Here is a 23,628-nt window from a genome sequence, read left to right as displayed (position 1 = left end):
ATACTATAGCCTTGCCTTTTTGTCATTTTTTCAGCGTGGTTTTTTCAGGGGTTTTTTGTCCATTTTTTCAAAATTCTATGCTATGACATGTCTTGGCAAGCTATTTTATCCTGTTTTAGGTGTTTTGAGCTGTTTTTGGGACATGTCATATTTTGACATTTTTAGCCATACTATAGCCTTGCCTTTTTGTCATTTTTTCATCATGGTGTTTCATGGTGTTTTTGTCCGTTTTTTCAAAAGTCTATGGTATGGCATGTTTTGGCACGTTATTTTATGCTTTTTTGAGGTGTTTTTAGCTGTTTTTGGGACATGTCATATTTTGACATTTTTAGCCATACTATAGCCTTGCTTTTTCGTCATTTTTTCAACATGGTTTTTCAGGGTGTTTTGTTCATTTTTTCAAAATTCAATGAAATGGCGTGTCTTGGCACACTATTTTATGCTGTTTTGAGGTGTTTTGAGTTGTTTTTGGACCATGTCATATTTTGACATTTTTAGCCATACTATAGCCTTGCTTTTTTCGTCATTTTTTCAACATGGTGTTTCATGGTGTTTTTGTCCGTTTTTTCAAAAGTCTATGCAATGGCATGTCTTGGCACGTTATTTTATGCTGTTTTGAGGTGTTTTTAGCTGTTTTTGGGACATGTCATATTTTGACATTTTTAGCCATACTATAGCCTTGCTTTTTTTTGTCATTTTTTCATCATGGTGTTTCATGGTGTTTTTGTCTGTTTTTTCAAAAGTCTATGCTATGGCATGTTTTGGCACGTTATTTTATGCTTTTTTGAGGTGTTTTTAGCTGTTTTTGGGACATGTCATATTTTGACATTTTAGCCATACTATAGCCTTGCCTTTTTTCATTTTTTTCAACATGGTTTTTCAGGGTGTTTTTGTCCTGCTTTTTTCAAAATTCTATGCCATGGCATGTCTTGGCACGCTATTTTATCCTGTTTTTAGGTGTTTTGAGCTGTTTTTGGACCATGTCATATTTTGACATTTTTAGCCATACTATAGCCTTGCCTTTTTCGTCATTTTTTCATCATGGTGTTTCATGGTGTTTTTGTCCGTTTTTTCAAAAGTCTATACTATGGCATGTCTTAGCAGGATATTTTATGCTATTTTGAGGTGTCATTAGCTGTTTTTGTGACATGTCATATTTTGACATTTTTAGCCATACTATAGCCTTGCCTTTTTCGTCATTTTTTTCAAGATGGAGTTTCATGGTGTTTTTGTCCATTTTTTAGAAAATTCTATGCAATGGCGTGCTTTGGCATGCTTTTTTACGCTGTATTTAGGTGTCTGGAGCATTTTTTGGGACATGTCATATTTTGACATTTTTAGCCATACTATAGCCTTGCCTTTTTTGTCATTTTTTCAACATGGTTTTTCAGGGTGTTTTGTTCATTTTTTTCAAAATTCAATGAAATGGCGTTACTTGGCACACTATTTTATGATGTTTTGAGGTGTTTTTAGTTGTTTTTGGACCATGTCATATTTTGTCATTTTTAGCCATACTATAGCCTTGCCTTTTTGTCATTTTTTCAGCGTGGTTTTTTCAGGGGTTTTTTGTCCATTTTTTCAAAATTCTATGCTATGACATGTCTTGGCAAGCTATTTTATCCTGTTTTAGGTGTTTTGAGCTGTTTTTGGGACATGTCATATTTTGACATTTTTAGCCATACTATAGCCTTGCTTTTTTTTGTCGTTTTTTCATCATGGTGTTTCATGGTGTTTTTGTCCGTTTTTTCAAAAGTCTATGGTATGGCATGTTTTGGCACGTTATTTTATGCTTTTTTGAGGTGTTGTTGACATGTCATATTTTGACATTTTTAGCCATACTATAGCCTTGCCTTTTTCGTCATTTTTTTCAACATGGTGTTTCATGATTTTTTCTTCCTCTTTTTCAAAATTCAGTGCTATGGCATGTCTTGGCAAGCTATTTCATCCTGTTTTTAGGTGTTTTGAGCTGTTTTTGGGACATGTCATATTTTGACATTTTTAGCCATACTATAGCCTTACCTGTTTCGTCATTTTTTTCAACATGGTGTTTCATGGTGTTTTTGTCCGTTTTTTCAAAAGTCTATGCTATGGCATGTCTTGGCAGGATATTTTATCCTGTTTTTAGGTGTTTTGAGCTGTTTTTGGGACATGTCATATTTTGACATTTTTAGCCATACTATAGCCTTGCTTTTTTTGTCATTTTTTCATCATGGTGTTTCATGGTGTTTTTGTCCGTTTTTTCAAAAGTCTATGCTATGGCATGTCTTGGCAGGATATTTTATGCTGTTTTGAGGTGTCATTAGCTGTTTTTGGGACATGTCATATTTTGACATTTTTAGCCATACTATAGCCTTGCCTTTTTCGTCATTTTTTCAACATGGTTTTTCAGGGTTTTTTGTTCATTTTTTCAAAATTCAATGAAATGGCGTGTCTTGGCACACTATTTTATGCTGTTTTGAGGTGTTTTGAGTTGTTTTTGGACCATGTCATATTTTGACATTTTTAGCCATACTATAGCCTTGCTTTTTTCGTCATTTTTTCAACATGGTGTTTCATGGTGTTTTTGTCCGTTTTTTCAAAAGTCTATGCAATGGCATGTCTTGGCACGCTATTTTATGCTGTTTTGAGGTGTTTTTAGCTGTTTTTGGGACATGTCATATTTTGACATTTTTAGCCATACTATAGCCTTGCTTTTTTTGTCATTTTTTTATCATGGTGTTTCATGGTGTTTTTGTCCGTTTTTTCAAAAGTCTATGCTATGGCATGTTTTGGCACGTTATTTTATGCTTTTTTGAGGTGTTTTTAGGACATGTCATATTTTGACATTTTTAGCCATACTATAGCCTTGCTTTTTCGTCATTTTTTCAACATGGTTTTTCAGGGTGTTTTGTTCATTTTTTCAAAATTCTATGCAATGGCGTGTGTCTTGGCAGGATATTTTATGCTGTTTTGAGGTGTTTTGAGTTGTTTTTGGACCATGTCATATTTTGACATTTTTAGCCATACTATAGCCTTGCCTTTTTTGTCATTTTTTTCATCATGGTGTTTCATGGTGTTTTTGTCCGTTTTTTCAAAAGTCTATACTATGGCATGTCTTAGCAGGATATTTTATGCTATTTTGAGGTGTCATTAGCTGTTTTTGTGACATGTCATATTTTGACATTTTTAGCCATACTATAGCCTTGCCTTTTTCGTCATTTTTTTCAACATGGAGTTTCATGGTGTTTTTGTCCGTTTTTTCTAAATTCTATGCAATGGCGTGCTTTGGCATGCTTTTTTACGCTGTATTTAGGTGTCTGGAGCATTTTTTGGGACATGTCATATTTTGACATTTTTAGCCATACTAAAGCCTTGCCTTTTTCGTCATTTTTTCAACATGGTTTTTCAGGGTGTTTTCGTCCTTTTTTCAAAATTCTATGCTATGGCACGTCTTAGCACGTTATTTTATACTGTTTTGAGGTGTTTTGAGCTGTTTTTGGGACATGTCATATTTTGACATTTTTAGCCATACTATAGCCTTGCTTTTTTTGTCATTTTTTCAACATGGTGTTTCATGGTGTTTTTGTCCGTTTTTTCAAAAGTCTATACTATGGCATGTCTTGGCAGGTTATTTTACGCTGTATTTAGGTGTCTGGAGCATTTTTTGTGATATGTCATATTTTGACATTTTTAGCCATACTATAGCCTTGCCTTTTTCGTCATTTTTTTCAACATGGAGTTTCATGGTGTTTTTGTCAGTTTTTTCTAAATTCTATGCAATGGCGTGCTTTGGCATGCTTTTTTACGCTGTATTTAGGTGTCTGGAGCATTTTTTGGGACATGTCATATTTTGACATTTTTAGCCATACTATAGCCTTGCCTTTTTGTCATTTTTTCAGCGTGGTTTTTTCAGGGGTTTTTTGTCCATTTTTTCAAAATTCTATGCTATGGCATGTCTTGGCAAGCTATTTTATCCTGTTTTTAGGTGTTTTGAGCTGTTTTTGGGACATGTCATATTTTGACATTTTTAGCCATACTATAGCCTTGCTTTTTTTGTCATTTTTCAACATGGTTTTTCAGGGTGTTTTGTTCATTTTTTTCAAAATTCAATGAAATGGCGTGTCTTGGCACGCTATTTTATGATGTTTTGAGGTGTCATTAGCTGTTTTTGGACCATGTCATATTTTGACATTTTTAGCCATACTATAGCCTTGCCTTTTTGTCATTTTTTCAGCGTGGTTTTTTCAGGGGTTTTTTGTCCATTTTTTCAAAATTCAGTGCTATGGCATGTCTTGGAAAGCTATTTTATCCTGTTTTTAGGTGTTTTGAGCTGTTTTTGGGACATGTCATATTTTGACATTTTTAGCCATACTATAGCCTTGCTTTTTCGTCATTTTTTCAACATGGTTTTTCAGGGTGTTTTGTTCATTTTTTTCAAAATTCAATGAAATGGCGTGTCTTGGCACGCTATTTTATGATGTTTTGAGGTATTTTGAGCTGTTTTTAGACCATGTCATATTTTGTCATTTTTAGCCATACTATAGCCTTGCCTTTTTTCGTCAGTTTTTTTCAACATGGTGTTTCATGGTGTTTTTGTCCGTTTTTCAAAATTCTATTCAATGGCGTGCTTTGTCATGCTTTTTTACGCTGTATTTAGGTGTCTGGAGCATTTTTTGGGACATGTCATATTTTGACATTTTTAGCCATACTATAGCCTTGCTTTTTTTGTCATTTTTTCATCATGGTTTTTCATGGTGTTTTTGTCCGTTTTTTCAAAAGTCTCTCCTATGGCATGTCTTGGCAGGTTATTTTATGCTGTTTTGAGGTGTCATTAGCTGTTTTTGGGACATGTCATATTTTGACATTTTTAGCCATACTATAGCCTTGCCTTTTTTGTCATTTTTTCAACATGGTTTTTCAGGGTGTTTTGTTCATTTTTTTCAAAATTCAATGAAATGGCGTGTCTTGGCACGCTATTTTATGATGTTTTGAGGTGTCATTAGCTGTTTTTGGACCATGTCATATTTTGACATTTTTAGCCATACTATAGCCTTGCCTTTTTGTCATTTTTTCAGCGTGGTTTTTCAGGGTTTTTTGTCCATTTTTCAAAATTCTATGCTATGACATGTCTTGGCAAGCTATTTTATCCTGTTTTAGGTGTTTTTAGCTGTTTTTGGGACATGTCATATTTTGACATTTTTAGCCATACTATAGCCTTGCCTTTTTCGTCATTTTTTCAACCTTGTTTTTCAGGGTGTTTTGTCCGTTTTTTCAAAATTCTATGCAATGGCGTGTCTTGGCAGGATATTTTATCCTGTTTTTAGGTGTTTTGAGCTGTTTTTGGACCATGTCATATTTTGACATTTTTAGCCATACTATAGCCTTGCCTTTTTCGTCATTTTTTCATCATGGTGTTTCATGGTGTTTTTGTCCGTTTTTTCAAAAGTCTATACTATGGCATGTCTTAGCAGGATATTTTATGCTATTTTGAGGTGTCATTAGCTGTTTTTGTGACATGTCATATTTTGACATTTTTAGCCATACTATAGCCTTGCCTTTTTCGTCATTTTTTTCAACATGGAGTTTCATGGTGTTTTTGTCCGTTTTTTCAAAATTCTATGCAATGGCGTGCTTTGGCATGCTTTTTTACGCTGTATTTAGGTGTCTGGAGCATTTTTTGGGACATGTCATATTTTGACATTTTTAGCCATACTATAGCCTTGCTTTTTTTGTCATTTTTTTGTCATGGTGTTTCCTGGTGTTTTTGTCCGCTTTTTCAAAATTCTATGGTATGGCATGTTTTGGCACGTTATTTTATCCTGTTTTTAGGTGTTTTGAGCTGTTTTTGGGACATGTCATATTTTGACATTTTAGCCATACTATAGCCTTGCCTTTTTCGTCATTTTTTTCAACATGGTGTTTCATGATTTTTTCTTCCTCTTTTTCAAAATTCAGTGCTATGGCATGTCTTGGCAAGCTATTTCATCCTGTTTTTAGGTGTTTTGAGCTGTTTTTGGGACATGTCATATTTTGACATTTTTAGCCATACTATAGCCTTACCTGTTTCGTCATTTTTTTCAACATGGTGTTTCATGGTGTTTTTGTCCGTTTTTTCAAAAGTCTATGCTATGGCATGTCTTGGCAGGATATTTTATCCTGTTTTTAGGTGTTTTGAGCTGTTTTTGGGACATGTCATATTTTGACATTTTTAGCCATACTATAGCCTTGCTTTTTTTTGTCATTTTTTCATCATGGTGTTTCATGGTGTTTTTGTCCGTTTTTTTCAAAAGTCTATGCTATGGCATGTCTTGGCAGGATATTTTATGCTGTTTTGAGGTGTCATTAGCTGTTTTTGGGACATGTCATATTTTGACATTTTTAGCCATACTATAGCCTTGCTTTTTTTTGCCATTTTTTCATCATGGTGTTTCATGGTGTTTTTGTCCGTTTTTTCAAAATTCAATGAAATGGCGTGTCTTGGCACACTATTTTATGCTGTTTTGAGGTGTTTTGAGTTGTTTTTGGACCATGTCATATTTTGCCATTTTTAGCCATACTATAGCCTTGCTTTTTTCGTCATTTTTTCAACATGGTGTTTCATGGTGTTTTTGTCCGTTTTTTCAAAAGTCTATGCAATGGCATGTCTTGGCACGTTATTTTATGCTGTTTTGAGGTGTTTTTAGCTGTTTTTGGGACATGTCATATTTTGACATTTTTAGCCATACTATAGCCTTGCTTTTTTTGTCATTTTTTTATCATGGTGTTTCATGGTGTTTTTGTCCGCTTTTTTCAAAAGTCTATGCTATGGCATGTTTTGGCACGTTATTTTATGCTTTTTTGAGGTGTTTTAGCTGTTTTTGGGACATGTCATATTTTGACATTTTAGCCATACTATAGCCTTGCCTTTTTCATTATTTTTTCAACATGGTTTTTCAGGGTGTTTTGTTCATTTTTCAAAATTCTATGAAATGGCGTGTCTTGGCAGGATATTTTATCCTGTTTTTAGGTGTTTTGAGCTGTTTTTGGACCATGTCATATTTTGACATTTTTAGCCATACTATAGCCTTGCCTTTTTCGTCATTTTTTCATCATGGTGTTTCATGGTGTTTTTGTCCGTTTTTTCAAAAGTCTATACTATGGCATGTCTTAGCAGGATATTTTATGCTATTTTGAGGTGTCATTAGCTGTTTTTGTGACATGTCATATTTTGACATTTTAGCCATACTATAGCCTTGCCTTTTTTCGTCATTTTTTCAACATGGAGTTTCATGGTGTTTTTGTCCATTTTTCAAAATTCTATGCAATGGCGTGTTTTGGCATGCTTTTTTATGATGTATTTAGGTGTCTGGAGCATTTTTTGGGACATGTCATATTTTGACATTTTTAGCCATACTATAGCCTTGCTTTTTTTTGTCATTTTTTCAACATGGTTTTTCAGGGTGTTTTGTTCATTTTTTTCAAAATTCAATGAAATGGCGTGTCTTGGCACGCTATTTTATGATGTTTTGAGGTATTTTGAGCTGTTTTTAGACCATGTCATATTTTGTCATTTTTAGCCATACTATAGCCTTGCCTTTTTCGTCAGTTTTTTCAACATGGTGTTTCATGGTGTTTTTGTCCGTTTTTTCAAAAGTCTATGCAATGGCGTGCTTTGGCATGCTTTTTTACGCTGTATTTAGGTGTCTGGAGCATTTTTTGGGACATGTCATATTTTGACATTTTTAGCCATACTATAGCCTTGCCTTTTTCGTCATTTTTTTCAACATGGTTTTTCAGGGTGTTTTTGTCCGTTTTTTCAAAATTCTATGCAATGGCATGTCTTGGCACGTTATTTTATGCTGTTTTGAGGTGTTTTTAGCTGTTTTTGGGACATGTCATATTTTGACATTTTTAGCCATACTATAGCCTTGCCTTTTTTGTTATTTTTCAACATGGTGTTTCATGGTGTTTTTGTCCGTTTTTTCAAAAGTCTATACTATGGCATGTCTTGGCAGGTTATTTTACGCTGTATTTAGGTGTCTGGAGCATTTTTTGTGATATGTCATATTTTGACATTTTTAGCCATACTATAGCCTTGCCTTTTTCGTCATTTTTTTCAACATGGAGTTTCATGGTGTTTTTGTCAGTTTTTTCTAAATTCTATGCAATGGCGTGCTTTGGCATGCTTTTTTACACTGTATTTAGGTGTCTGGAGCATTTTTTGGGACATGTCATATTTTGACATTTTTAGCCATACTATAGCCTTGCCTTTTTGTCATTTTTTCAGCGTGGTTTTTTCAGGGGTTTTTTGTCCATTTTTTCAAAATTCAGTGCTATGGCATGTCTTGGAAAGCTATTTTATCCTGTTTTTAGGTGTTTTGAGCTGTTTTTGGGACATGTCATATTTTGACATTTTTAGCCATACTATAGCCTTGCTTTTTTTTGTCATTTTTTCATCATGGTTTTTCAGGGTTTTTTGTTCATTTTTTCAAAATTCAATGAAATGGCGTGTCTTGGCACGCTTATTTTATGATGTTTTGAGGTGTCATTAGCTGTTTTTGGACCATGTCATATTTTGACATTTTTAGCCATACTATAGCCTTGCCTTTTTGTCATTTTTTCAGCGTGGTTTTTTCAGGGTTTTTTTGTCCATTTTTTCAAAATTCTATGCTATGACATGTCTTGGCAAGATATTTTATCCTGTTTTTAGGTGTTTTGAGCTGTTTTTGGGACATGTCATATTTTGACATTTTTAGCCATACTATAGCCTTGCTTTTTTCGTCATTTTTTTATCATGGTTTTTTCAGGGTTTTTTGTTCATTTTTTCAAAATTCAATGAAATGGCGTGTCTTGGCATGCTATTTTATGATGTTTTGAGGTATTTTGAGCTGTTTTTAGACCATGTCATATTTTGTCATTTTTAGCCATACTATAGCCTTGCCTTTTTCGTCAGTTTTTTCAACATGGTGTTTCATGGTGTTTTTGTCCGTTTTTTCAAAATTCTATGCAATGGCGTGCTTTGGCATGCTTTTTTACGCTGTATTTAGGTGTCTGGAGCATTTTTTGGGACATGTCATATTTTGACATTTTTAGCCATACTATAGCCTTGCTTTTTTTGTCATTTTTTTGTCATGGTGTTTCATGGTGTTTTTGTCCGTTTTTTCAAAAGTCTATACTATGGCATGTCTTGGCAGGATATTTTACGCTGTATTTAGGTGTCTGGAGCATTTTTTGTGATATGTCATATTTTGACATTTTTAGCCATACTATAGCCTTGCCTTTTTCGTCATTTTTTTCAACATGGAGTTTCATGGTGTTTTTGTCAGTTTTTTCTAAATTCTATGCAATGGCGTGCTTTGGCATGCTTTTTTACACTGTATTTAGGTGTCTGGAGCATTTTTTGGGACATGTCATATTTTGACATTTTTAGCCATACTATAGCCTTGCTTTTTTTGTCATTTTTTCATCATGGTGTTTCATGGTGTTTTTGTCCGTTTTTTCAAAAGTCTATGGTATGGCATGTCTTGGCACGCTATTTTATGATGTTTTGAGGTATTTTGAGCTGTTTTTAGACCATGTCATATTTTGACATTTTTAGCCATACTATAGCCTTGCCTTTTTCGTCAGTTTTTTCAACATGGTGTTTCATGGTGTTTTTGTCCGTTTTTTCAAAAGTCTATGCAATGGCGTGCTTTGGCATGCTTTTTTACGCTGTATTTAGGTGTCTGGAGCATTTTTTGGGACATGTCATATTTTGACATTTTTAGCCATACTATAGCCTTGCCTTTTTCGTCATTTTTTTCAACATGGTTTTTCATGGTGTTTTTGTCCGTTTTTTCAAAATTCTATGCTATGGCATGTCTTGGCACGTTATTTTATGCTTTTTTGAGGTGTTTTGAGCTGTTTTTGGGACATGTCATATTTTGACATTTTTAGCCATACTATAGCCTTGCTTTTTTTGTCATTTTTTTGTCATGGTGTTTCATGGTGTTTTTGTCCGTTTTTTCAAAAGTCTATACTATGGCATGTCTTGGCAGGTTATTTTACGCTGTATTTAGGTGTCTGGAGCATTTTTTGTGATATGTCATATTTTGACATTTTTAGCCATACTATAGCCTTGCCTTTTTCGTCATTTTTTTCAACATGGAGTTTCATGGTGTTTTTGTCAGTTTTTTCTAAATTCTATGCAATGGCGTGCTCTGGCATGCTTTTTTACACTGTATTTAGGTGTCTGGAGCATTTTTTGGGACATGTCATATTTTGACATTTTTAGCCATACTATAGCCTTGCTTTTTTTGTCATTTTTTCATCATGGTGTTTCATGGTGTTTTTGTCCGCTTTTTCAAAAGTCTATACTATGGCATGTCTTGGCAGGTTATTTTATGCTGTTTTGAGGTGTCATTAGCTGTTTTTGGGACATGTCATATTTTGACATTTTTTGCCATACTATAGCCTTGCCTTTTTTGTCATTTTTTCAACATGGTTTTTCAGGGTGTTTTGTTAATTTTTTTCAAAATTCAATGAAATGGCGTGTCTTGGCACGCTATTTTATGATGTTTTGAGGTGTCATTAGCTGTTTTTGGACCATGTCATATTTTGACATTTTTAGCCATACTATAGCCTTGCCTTTTTTGTCATTTTTTTCATCATGGTGTTTCATGGTGTTTTTGTCCGTTTTTTCAAAAGTCTATGGTATGGCATGTTTGGGCACGCTATTTTATGATGTTTTGAGGTATTTTGAGCTGTTTTTAGACCATGTCATATTTTGACATTTTTAGCCATACTATAGCCTTGCCTTTTTCGTCAGTTTTTTCAACATGGAGTTTCATGGTGTTTTTGTCAGTTTTTTCAAAAGTCTATGCAATGGCGTGCTTTGGCATGCTTTTTTACGCTGTATTTAGGTGTCTGGAGCATTTTTTGGGACATGTCATATTTTGACATTTTTAGCCATACTATAGCCTTGCCTTTTTCGTCATTTTTTTCAACATGGTGTTTCATGATTTTTTCTTCCTCTTTTTCAAAATTCAGTGCTATGGCATGTCTTGGCAAGCTATTTCATCCTGTTTTTAGGTGTTTTGAGCTGTTTTTGGGACATGTCATATTTTGACATTTTTAGCCATACTATAGCCTTACCTGTTTCGTCATTTTTTTCAACATGGTGTTTCATGGTGTTTTTGTCCGTTTTTTCAAAAGTCTATGCTATGGCATGTCTTGGCAGGATATTTTATCCTGTTTTTAGGTGTTTTGAGCTGTTTTTGGGACATGTCATATTTTGACATTTTTAGCCATACTATAGCCTTGCTTTTTTGTCATTTTTCATCATGGTGTTTCATGGTGTTTTTGTCCGTTTTTTCAAAAGTCTATGCTATGGCATGTCTTGGCAGGATATTTTATGCTGTTTTGAGGTGTCATTAGCTGTTTTTGGGACATGTCATATTTTGACATTTTTAGCCATACTATAGCCTTGCCTTTTTCTTCATTTTTTCAACATGGTTTTTCAGGGTTTTTTGTTCATTTTTTCAAAATTCAATGAAATGGCGTGTCTTGGCACACTATTTTATGCTGTTTTGAGGTGTTTTGAGTTGTTTTTGGACCATGTCATATTTTGACATTTTTAGCCATACTATAGCCTTGCCTTTTTTGTCATTTTTTTCAACATGGAGTTTCATGGTGTTTTTGTCCGTTTTTCAAAAGTCTATGCAATGGCATGTCTTGGCATGCTATTTTATGCTGTTTTGAGGTGTTTTAGCTGTTTTGGGACATGTCATATTTTGACATTTTAGCCATACTATAGCCTTGCTTTTTTGTCATTTTTTCATCATGGTGTTTCATGGTGTTTTTGTCCGCTTTTTCAAAAGTCTATGCTATGGCATGTTTTGGCACGTTATTTTATGCTTTTTGAGGTGTTTTAGCTGTTTTTGGGACATGTCATATTTTGACATTTTAGCCATACTATAGCCTTGCCTTTTCGTCATTTTTTCAACATGGTTTTTCAGGGTGTTTTGTTCATTTTTTCAAAATTCTATGCAATGGCGTGTCTTGGCAGGATATTTTATCCTGTTTTTAGGTGTTTTGAGCTGTTTTTGGACCATGTCATATTTTGACATTTTTAGCCATACTATAGCCTTGCCTTTTTCGTCATTTTTTCATCATGGTGTTTCATGGTGTTTTTGTCCGTTTTTTCAAAAGTCTATACTATGGCATGTCTTAGCAGGATATTTTATGCTATTTTGAGGTGTCATTAGCTGTTTTTGTGACATGTCATATTTTGACATTTTTAGCCATACTATAGCCTTGCCTTTTTCGTCATTTTTTTCAACATGGAGTTTCATGGTGTTTTTGTCCGTTTTTTCAAAATTCTATGCAATGGCGTGCTTTGGCATGCTTTTTTACGCTGTATTTAGGTGTCTGGAGCATTTTTTGGGACATGTCATATTTTGACATTTTTAGCCATACTATAGCCTTGCTTTTTTTTGTCATTTTTTCAACATGGTTTTTCAGGGTGTTTTGTTCATTTTTTTCAAAATTCAATGAAATGGCGTGTCTTGGCACGCTATTTTATGATGTTTTGAGGTATTTTTAGCTGTTTTTAGACCATGTCATATTTTGTCATTTTTAGCCATACTATAGCCTTGCTTTTTTGTCATTTTTCAACATGGTGTTTCATGGTGTTTTTGTCCGTTTTTTCAAAAGTCTATGCAATGGCGTGCTTTGGCATGCTTTTTTACGCTGTATTTAGGTGTCTGGAGCATTTTTTGGGACATGTCATATTTTGACATTTTTAGCCATACTATAGCCTTGCCTTTTTCGTCATTTTTTTCAACATGGTTTTTCAGGGTGTTTTTGTCCGTTTTTTCAAAATTCTATGCTATGGCATGTCTTGGCACGTTATTTTATGCTTTTTTGAGGTGTTTTGAGCTGTTTTTGGGACATGTCATATTTTGACATTTTTAGCCATACTATAGCCTTGCTTTTTTTGTCATTTTTTCAACATGGTGTTTCATGGTGTTTTTGTCCGTTTTTTCAAAATTCTATACTATGGCATGTCTTGGCAGGTTATTTTACGCTGTATTTAGGTGTCTGGAGCATTTTTTGTGATATGTCATATTTTGACATTTTTAGCCATACTATAGCCTTGCCTTTTTGTCATTTTTTCAACATGGAGTTTCATGGTGTTTTTGTCAGTTTTTCTAAATTCTATGCAATGGCGTGCTTTGGCATGCTTTTTTACACTGTATTTAGGTGTCTGGAGCATTTTTTGGGACATGACATATTTTGACATTTTTAGCCATACTATAGCCTTGCCTTTTTGTCATTTTTTCAGCGTGGTTTTTTCAGGGGTTTTTTGTCCATTTTTTCAAAATTCTATGCTATGACATGTCTTGGCAAGCTATTTTATCCTGTTTTTAGGTGTTTTGAGCTGTTTTTGGGACATGTCATATTTTGACATTTTTAGCCATACTATAGCCTTGCTTTTTCGTCATTTTTTCAACATGGTTTTTCAGGGTGTTTTGTTCATTTTTTTCAAAATTCAATGAAATGGCGTGTCTTGGCACGCTATTTTATGATGTTTTGAGGTGTCATTAGCTGTTTTTGGACCATGTCATATTTTGACATTTTTAGCCATACTATAGCCTTGCCTTTTTCGTCAGTTTTTTCAACATGGAGTTTCATGGTGTTTTTGTCCGTTTTTTCAAAAGTCTATGCAATGGCGTGCTTTGGCATGCTTTTTTACGCTGTATTTAGGTGTCTGGAGCATTTTTTGGGACATGTCATATTTTGACATTTTTAGCCATACTATAGCCTTGCCTTTTTCGTCATTTTTTTCAACATGGTGTTTCATGGTGTTTTTGTCCATTTTTTCAAAAGTCTATACTATGGCATGTCTTGGCAGGTTATTTTACGCTGTATTTAGGTGTCTGGAGCATTTTTTGTGATATGTCATATTTTGACATTTTTAGCCATACTATAGCCTTGCCTTTTTCGTCATTTTTTTCAACATGGAGTTTCATGGTGTTTTTGTCAGTTTTTTCTAAATTCTATGCAATGGCGTGCTTTGGCATGCTTTTTTACGCTGTATTTAGGTGTCTGGAGCATTTTTTGGGACATGTCATATTTTGACATTTTTAGCCATACTATAGCCTTGCTTTTTCGTCATTTTTTCAACATGGTTTTTCAGGGTGTTTTGTTCATTTTTTCAAAATTCAATGAAATGGCGTGTCTTGGCACGCTATTTTATGATGTTTTGAGGTATTTTGAGCTGTTTTTAGACCATGTCATATTTTGTCATTTTTAGCCATACTATAGCCTTGCCTTTTTCGTCAGTTTTTTCAACATGGTGTTTCATGGTGTTTTTGTCCGTTTTTTCAAAATTCTATGCAATGGCGTGCTTTGGCATGCTTTTTTACGCTGTATTTAGGTGTCTGGAGCATTTTTTGGGACATGTCATATTTTGACATTTTTAGCCATACTATAGCCTTGCTTTTTTTGTCATTTTTTCATCATGGTTTTTCATGGTGTTTTTGTCCGTTTTTTCAAAAGTCTCTCCTATGGCATGTCTTGGCAGGTTATTTTATGCTGTTTTGAGGTGTCATTAGCTGTTTTTGGGACATGTCATATTTTGACATTTTTAGCCATACTATAGCCTTGCCTTTTTTGTCATTTTTTCAACATGGTTTTTCAGGGTGTTTTGTTCATTTTTTTCAAAATTCAATGAAATGGCGTGTCTTGGCACGCTATTTTATGATGTTTTGAGGTGTCATTAGCTGTTTTTGGACCATGTCATATTTTGACATTTTTAGCCATACTATAGCCTTGCCTTTTTGTCATTTTTTCAGCGTGGTTTTTTCAGGGGTTTTTTGTCCATTTTTTCAAAATTCTATGCTATGACATGTCTTGGCAAGCTATTTTATCCTGTTTTAGGTGTTTTGAGCTGTTTTTGGGACATGTCATATTTTGACATTTTTAGCCATACTATAGCCTTGCTTTTTTTTGTCATTTTTTCATCATGGTGTTTCATGGTGTTTTTGTCCGTTTTTTCAAAAGTCTATGGTATGGCATGTCTTGGCACGCTATTTTATGATGTTTTGAGGTATTTTGAGCTGTTTTTAGACCATGTCATATTTTGTCATTTTTAGCCATACTATAGCCTTGCCTTTTTCGTCAGTTTTTTCAACATGGTGTTTCATGGTGTTTTTGTCCGTTTTTTCAAAAGTCTATGCAATGGCGTGCTTTGGCATGCTTTTTTACGCTGTATTTAGGTGTCTGGAGCATTTTTTGGGACATGTCATATTTTGACATTTTTAGCCATACTATAGCCTTGCTTTTTTTGTCATTTTTTCATCATGGTTTTTCATGGTGTTTTTGTCCGCTTTTTCAAAAGTCTATACTATGGCATGTCTTGGCACGTTATTTTATGCTTTTTTGAGGTGTTTTGAGCTGTTTTTGGGACATGTCATATTTTGTCATTTTTAGCCATACTATAGCCTTGCCTTTTTCGTCATTTTTTTCAACATGGTGTTTCATGGTGTTTTTGTCCGTTTGTTCAAAATTCAATGCTATGGCGTGTTTTGGCACGCTATGTTATGCTGTCTTATGGTGTTTTGAGCTGTTTTTGGGACATGTCATATTTTGACATTTTTAGCCATACTATAGCCTTACCTGTTTCGTCATTTTTTCAACATGGTGTTTCATGGTGTTTTTGTCCGATTTTGCAAAGAATTATGCCATGACATGTCTTGGCACGCTATTTTATACTGTTTTGAGGTGTTTTGAGCTGTTTTTGGGACATGTCATATTTTGACATTTTTAGCCATGCTATAGCCTTGCCTTTTTGTCATTTTTTCAACATGGTGTTTCTTGATGTTTTCTTCCTTTTTTTCAAAATTCTATGCTTTAGCGTGTCTTGGCATACTATTTTTCTGTTTTTAGGTGTTTTGTGCTGCTTTCGGGACATGTCATAATTCGACATTTTTAGCCATACTATAGCCTTGCCTTTTTTTTGTCATTTTTCAACATGGTGTTTCATGATGTTTTTGTCCGTTTTTTCAAAATTCTATGTTATGACATGTCTTGGCACGCTATTTCATCCTGTTTTTAGGTGTTTTGAGCTGTTTTGGGACATGTCATATTTTGACATTTTTAGCCATACTATAGCCTTGCTTTTTTTTGTCATTTTTTCATCATGGTGTTTCATGGTGTTTTTGTCCGTTTTTTCAAAAGTCTATGGTATGGCATGTTTTGGCACGTTATTTTATGCTTTTTTGAGGTGTTTTTAGCTGTTTTAGGGACATGTCATATTTTGACATTTTTCGCCATACTACCATATGGCATTTTCAGCAGGTTTTATGACATGCTAAATTATGTGTCTTTGGCTTTTTTTTGCAACATCCCAAGTCATAGTATGGTATTCAAAGTGGTTTTTGGTTTCCGGGACGTCACTTTTTGACATTTTCTGCCATACTATAGTATGGCATTTTAGGTTGTTTATTCAACGTGATACAGTATGGTCTTTTCTGCTGTTTTTTCAACATTTTTTTTCTTGACATACTATATTACTACGTTTTCAGTCATTTTTTTTACATGCTATATTATGATGTGTTTCAATATGGTATACTAAGATGTGTCTCCACATGCCATACTTCTTGGTTTTCAGCTGTTTTTTGGACGTGTCATTTTTTAACATTTTTAGACAAACGTATTCCAAAAATTCTCAAATTATAGTTTGTCGAAAATAGCGTTATAGCTTGTAGAGAATTGTCATAATATAGGGCGTTGAAAAGAAGGCCCAACACTTCATAACATAGCATGTCAAAAAAATGGCTGAAAAATGCGTATTATTGGTTGTCTTTACAAACAAAAATTTGAGGTTTTTAGCCATTTTCCATAGAATAGCATGTCAAAAATTAGGCTAAAGATGTCATAATATAGAATTCTGGTCAGGAGGTGGTTGGCTGAAAAAATATTTCAAAGGGAGGACATTGATGAAAAAAGTTTGAGAACCACTGCTGTAGCATATTGTCAAAAATCTGACCAAAATGTTAAAGTATAGCATGTTGTCAAAAATCTGACCAAAACATCATTCTCTAGCATGTTGTCAAAAATCTGACCAAAACATTATAGTATAGCATGCCTTCAAAAATCTGACCTGTCATTAAGAATCCCAAAAATTGCAAATTTCCCCATTGTGGGACTAATAAAGGATTATCTTATCTTATAAAAATGTCAATGTATTTTGTTGCAAAACAACGTTACAGAAATGTCATCATTTAGCCTGTTTTCGAAAATATTTTAGTTTTGAAATCGAAAAAGGCATGGTTAAATTTACTGTAAAAAAGAAAAAAAAGTTTAGTGTGTCATAAAAATATGCTAATATAGTATGTCATAAACATTTCACAGTATAGTATGTCATAAAAAAGTTGAATCATAGAAGGTCATTCAAAAGTCACGGTATCATAGGTTTGCATGCCATAAAAATGTGGGAAAATATCTATAGTGTATGTCATAAAAAAAGTCATAGTATTGTATGTTACAAAATTACATTTAAAATATCAATACACCCAGCTATGAAAAATGCCATAGTACATCATAGTACTGAATGTCAACAAAATAGTATGGCATGTCTGAAAATGTACCATCAGCATCTATATGAAACTTGCATTTCCCTCGTTAGTTGAACATTCAAGTGGACAGGATGCTCTGGGTAATGCAGCAGTAGTTGGCCAGTGGGTCAGTGAGCAAGTTAACAGTTTTTCTTTTGAGATGACGTCAAACCTAGCAGGATTCCATAAATAACCTGCATAGAACTCCTTTACACGCCTATGCGTAGTACTTGTAAAAATTAAAATGCCTCCTCCTCACTCCTTTAGCTTAACCTTTTAAAAAATGAAACTTTTAATTTGTATTAAATTTTATAAAGTATATTGTGGGATTTGTTAACATTACTAAAAACTGTCCAACCCCATTATTTCAGAGACTGTTGACAAATTACCAAAGGAACACATTAAGTTTGAACATTTTTATTCATCTTTTTTTTTTTTTTTTTAGTTCTTTTTACTTTTTTGCTTTACGAAACAAATGTTTGCAGATGTCCTATGAATAAACAACAGCACCCTTCCTCCTTAAAAAAAAAGCAGGGGTCCATCACCCCTACTTTATCGAGAAAAGAGACTCTTCTTGTCCAATTCCAACCTCTCCAGATTCCCAAAGTGACTCTTATTTCCTGTATTTGACATTCGTTTAAGTGCATTAGTAGACAACGTAACCATTTCGATTAATGTGCAATAGCTGAGTTTATGGTCAATGCGAAAAGATATATACATTGCAGCTATGACTCACATTAACTGTCTTTTTCATCACTTGAGCTAGCGTCAGAACTGGAGAGGGAGACAATCACAACGCAAGGAGTCTCCTTTCAAGCACAGCCTTCGTAAACAGCAACCTTTACCTACATCATTATCGTCATCATCAGGATTAACTAGACTCTTTTGTCATACCTGTTTTCTTCCAGTAAGACAAAAAGGTTAATAGATAGAATGGTTTAAAATAAAGTTTAGTGATTGTGCTTTTAAAACCAAAGTAAAACAAATAACAAACATTGACAACAACACGAAACATAACAGTGCATTACAAAAAACAAAAGAAAAGAAAAAAAATCCCAAAGTGGCACTTTTCTTGGGGCAGCTAAATAATATAGCAATTTACAACATGGATGGAAATGATAAAATAATTATATTTACTGGCATAATAAAATTAGAATTCGCAAAATAAAACAAGGAAGACAAATTTGAGGTACCACAGTGGGTAAAACAAAGAGGACATCATGTATACACGTATATTTACAGACAGTCCACCCCTCTCTGCTTGCAGTTATTTTATTACAGTAACATCTGACTGTATGGGCTCTCCAACGTTCTTGTAGAGGCAAGCAGAGTCATGTCAATGTCTGGAGTAGGAATTCACTCCATATTGCATTGGAATTAAACATAAATATACTACTGCGTATTTTGTTTTGAATGCACCATTCTTTTATCTTCAGACACTCTTTCCTTTTTTTAACATGGACATAGAAAATGATAAGTTAGAAAAAAAAACATTGGTCTGTTTTCCAGATGTAAAGAAACACTACTGATGTACTGTATAATGGCAGCCAACATGATGGTGAAATACTGAGATATTTAAAAGAGTAAGAGAAACAATGGTGCTTCACTGTTGGAAAAATCAGGACAGTTCCTCGGTTTCCTCTTCTGTTCTTCAGCTTTCTACCATCTGGGTAAAACAAAAACAAACATTTTGGTTATCATTCAGTTTTCATTACTAGAGTAAGGAATATTGTGATATTAGCTTATTGCAGATATATCTGCATGTGTGCATATTTCTAACAACTGTTACAAGGAATTGCAGTCAACAAAGGCTAATGCCAGCTTTACAGAAAAAGACTTTTCAAACTATTTCACTGTCGCAGTCAAACTTCCAATTGCATTAAAATCATGACTTTTACAACAGTTTGTACAGGCTCCTATGATCTCAATCATTTCGTGTAAGGTAGTCATAAAACGCGGACTGAGGTCGAAAAGTTCAAATAATGTCCTTTCCTAACCACTTTTCCTTAACCTCCAGAGGTCAAGGAAAGATGTGAAGGAGAATTCATGAGGACTGCGGTGTTTAGAGAACTGCACTTCTCCTCGGCTCTGTGATGATGTGATGGCGGGTGTTACTGACGTGGTCGGATGTGATGAAACTGTTCTGATGATGGACTACAAAAAGCACATCCTCACTGGATTGGTTTTCATGCAGCAAAAACTTTTTTTTGTAATTGTTTTATTTGTGTTTTGTTTTAAAAACATAATTTGCTGCCTTCTTAAACCCCTTTGTAATATGGATCTTAAATATTGCGCCATACATTTTATTTTTAGTATTAATATTATGACCACGACTAGAATTATTATTATTAATATTGCGTTATTGTTATTCTCTTAATCAGGCCTACTTTGCAAAAAGATGTATTCGACTGCAGCCATAGTGCAAAATGATCATTTGTATTTCATTTACTCACCGCGTGTAACCTTGAATTTTGTGAAGAAATCGTTGTTGTTCTTGCATGCCTCCACAGTAAATGAAGACTCCACAAAAGGCGACTTTTCTCCATGAATTGCAGTAATGAGGGTCCATGTTTAACAGCAGCAAAACTATATCAACACAACTATTTACTAAAACATTAAATACATTTTTAAAAAACAAACAAAAACCCCATCCTTTTACAAAACTTTCATGCACTGCCGTTAAGCGTGATTGGACACGCTCGGGTGCACTACTTGTAGGATGAAGTGTTTTAAATCATGTTATAGTGAAAATGCATTTATTTGATTTATTATAGTGTAGCTGTATCTATTGCTATAGCTACACTATAATAAATCCCTGTTTATTTTAATTCATAAGTGTCCGCCTTTTTGTATTCTGCGATCACTGTGGAGGCATGCGAGAAAAACAAAGTCCTCTTCACGAATTCAGAAGTGGTCTTTATGAAGGTGAAAATTTTCTCGTTTGAAGTTCCATTAAAATCATGTTCTCTATTACTGTTGATTTTTAGTTACAGTATGGAGGAGGCGCAAGAGTGTGAACAAGTTTAACAATTTATTTTCTTGGACAGTGAAGCTGGTAGCGACTGAGCAACAAAATCCAAAGTGTTTGTACGCAATTACAGTTTATCTTTATGGAGTATATAGATGCTGACTTGACAAGAATATTTAGGGCATGTGACACCTTTTATCTCGTTTTTAGAATAATGCATTTTTGCAAACACAGGACATTTTTATTGTGTGGTATCTCTTTAAGGGAGTCTGGTGTAGGGGAAGGATGGGAAATCATCCCAAAAGGAGTTGTAGTTATGCAGAGAGTGATCGTGCAACATTCCAAGTCTTATAGTGAAATCTTACAGTGTGTATTCTTCTTGTGTATATTCGGCATAAACTAGGTTTGACGTCATTTGCAAACAATTTCACTATTAGATTGATCAGCAGAGAGCATGGACGTGTTTATTTTTACTCAGTAAAGTGTCCTGCTTATGACTACGTATCCTGGTCACAGTTCAAACAAATCTTAGGGATCTGATTCAAGCTTGTTTGTGTTATGTTTGTCAAAAATGGCTAGAGGAACAATCAGCGCTATTTAAAGTTGTCAAAGGGACTGTTGAGTGACAGTCTGTGTACTCGTCGTGTCTGTACCTCTAGCTCTTCATCTCCTGGTTGGAAGGCCCCCGTGGTGTTGAGGCCCATGTCTGCAGGGTTCCTGCGGCCTCCTTCTCCTCTCCGTCGGCCCCCTGAGCCCCTGGAGGACATGGAGCTGGAGGAGCTTGGGTCTCTGGGGCTGTTGACTGTGGGGAACTGTGGTCGGCTGTAGGGCAGAATGTCCTCTGAGCCTAGAGACAAAGAACAATTGTATGATGAATTCAGCCTTGCATAATTAAAAACATTTTACGTGGCATTGAGGGATTTCCCCCGTATTGTATTTGTTGTTGTACCTGCGTGTTGGCGTGCCTTGCTGGCTGTGCTACCCTCATGTTTATTCCCTTTCCCTCCATGAGCAGTCTTTTGTCTCTCCTGAGCGTCTTTGCGTTCAGATGAGCTGGTTCTGGTGTCCGAGCCCTCTCTGGGCCGATACCCTCCCGTTCCTCCTCTCTTGTCTCGACCCGCCTCACCTGCTTTGGGGGAAATCACTCCCCGGCCCTCCAAGCCTGCCTTAGAGGGGTGTGTAGGTGACTTGAGCACTGCTGGAGGTGGGATGGGGGGAGGTGGCAGATCTGAAGGATAAACACAGGAAGTAAGGACACATTAACCACTGACATTAAAAACTGGGGATTAGGTCATAGCACAAGACTGTGGAGCAAGCGTGTGTCTCATCTGTCACTCAGTTGTCTCACACCTGCACAGTGATAAACAAACACAGCTGCAGCGTGTGCAGGTACACTCGGAGCTGTACACATAGCCGAACGGAAACTCTTCTGTACAGACAGTAAACACAACAGATGACAATGGAGAAGCCAAATCTGGCGAGAGAGTTATGAGGTTTGAGCGAGAGGCAGGAGAGGAGGAAGAGGGGAGCGTGACGGTCAGCAGCTGGCTCTCTGACCTGCTCGACTTCCCCTGTCGATGAATCAATGCTGCTTGTCCTTGAGCCATTATTCATGTGAGGCCAGCCAGTGGGCCGCCTGGCCTCTCACACATCACACAGCCATCTAAACAAAACACTGAGAGAAAAGCCTTATCTGCCTGCGATCGATGGCTTTTCATCTTCTAATCAGCTTCCGACCTGAAGGATGGTTCGTCGGCGGCCAAACCCATAATCCACATAGGATTAGAAAGTTAATGAACGCAACAACTCTGACACTTTGTTTGGTACCCGAAGGGGCACCTCTGACTTTTTTTAGCGCACTGGACTCTTTGGAGAATCAAAGCATTTATTTCTGTTTTACACACGAAAGGCTAATGGGGCAGGTGATGTCTTTGCTGCGTCTTGTTGGCGGAATCAGGCAGCTTCAATACACTCTTCTGATTATTCTCCACCTCCAACCACTCCTCCTGAATACAAAAGGGGGCCAGTCAATATCATACAGCAGAGAGGCGTCTGCAGTTTTTTAATATCTCTCTTGCCTCCCGAGTCCTGCCTCAGTCTGAGTCCGATCAATGCCACAGTCTGTGAGATATGGCTCACTACAAGGGAGGAGCAGAGCGCCTGTTAGATTTATGAGGAAATATTGGCGAGGACAGAGCTCAGGTCTGAAAAGTGTCTCTGGGCTTGCCAAGGAGGATGTACTGGAGGGCCTGGTGGTTAATTAGGCAGACAGGGCTGAGATAGATCAGAGAAGACAGGAAGGGGTTAAGCTCAGAGAAGAGGTAGACAAACGCGTCAGAGTCAAACACAGTATGAATCATGGGGGGTGGGGGGGGGGGTTACACACCACACATCCACTGTGCAAACGTGAGTGAAATGAGCAGGTTAGGAGGGGTGAGGGGGGCTGCTGGGTGGAAGGGGGCTGCTGGTAAATTTGTTTTTCTTGCTTTTTTTTGACTGCCACCTTAGCTGATGGTATTGTTGTGTACTTACAGTGATGCTGACTGTAAGCTCAGGTTGCAATGGTATGAGATTTTCATGGTACGATAAATGTCTCATAAAATCTTAGGGTTTCACGGTATTACAGAATTATTATATATAATATCAATCAGAAGTCCTTAAATAAAACTTGAAACCATTTGTTTTTAATGGAAGTATGTCTAATAACGTCTTGTTTTTGAAAAGAACTAAAACTATGGTAGGATTTTCCATCCATTTGCATTTTTATTCAATACTGTGGATAAGCAAATGTACGCCATGTTATAATCGTCGACTTTCACAGTATATTTCGCTCCTAATCTGGAGTACTTCAGACGTAGAAAGATGTAAAACAAATTTTAGAAACACAGGAATGCACATTATAACACATTATGTGTGCTGTCCTGTTTTAAATTTCCTTCATCTGACACCTCAGCACCAGTCTTCCAGGCCAGACGGGTAATGTCGGGTGGGGGTTGAAGGGAAGACAGAGGGGGAGTAAGGGAGGCAATAACCTCCAAATGAAAAACAATCCATTCAGATCAAATGCAATCAGCAGGAGGACTGATGGACAGACAGAGCTGC

The 23,628-nt window shown here is 35.6% G+C and overlaps 1 protein-coding gene across 4 annotated transcripts in view; it reads right to left on the bottom strand.

Moving 5' to 3' along the window:
• The window catches only part of robo1 (roundabout, axon guidance receptor, homolog 1 (Drosophila)), a 349,403-nt gene that overhangs the window by 21,542 nt on the left and 304,233 nt on the right, over positions 1–23,628 (bottom strand). For 3 of the 4 annotated variants that reach the window (XM_088079109.1, XM_088079111.1, XM_088079112.1), the window contains 2 exons: positions 21,476–21,754; positions 21,180–21,373 (listed from right to left, as the gene is read on the bottom strand). In XM_088079109.1, coding sequence (XP_087935235.1) covers positions 21,180–21,373; positions 21,476–21,754 — 473 coding nt within the window. Of the gene's footprint in view, positions 1–17,959; positions 19,225–21,179; positions 21,374–21,475; positions 21,755–23,628 lie in introns of those variants that run through there. The other variant, XM_088079110.1, reaches the window with a different exon arrangement.

The sequence above is a fragment of the Plectropomus leopardus genome, chromosome 6 (genome assembly GCF_026936395.1).
Source record: "Plectropomus leopardus strain MGB_pleo_1.0 chromosome 6, ASM2693639v1, whole genome shotgun sequence".
Lineage (NCBI taxonomy): Eukaryota > Metazoa > Chordata > Actinopteri > Perciformes > Serranidae > Plectropomus > Plectropomus leopardus.
The sequence above is the reverse complement of the archived record's forward strand: the minus strand, read 5'-3'. Positions and strand labels throughout refer to the sequence as shown.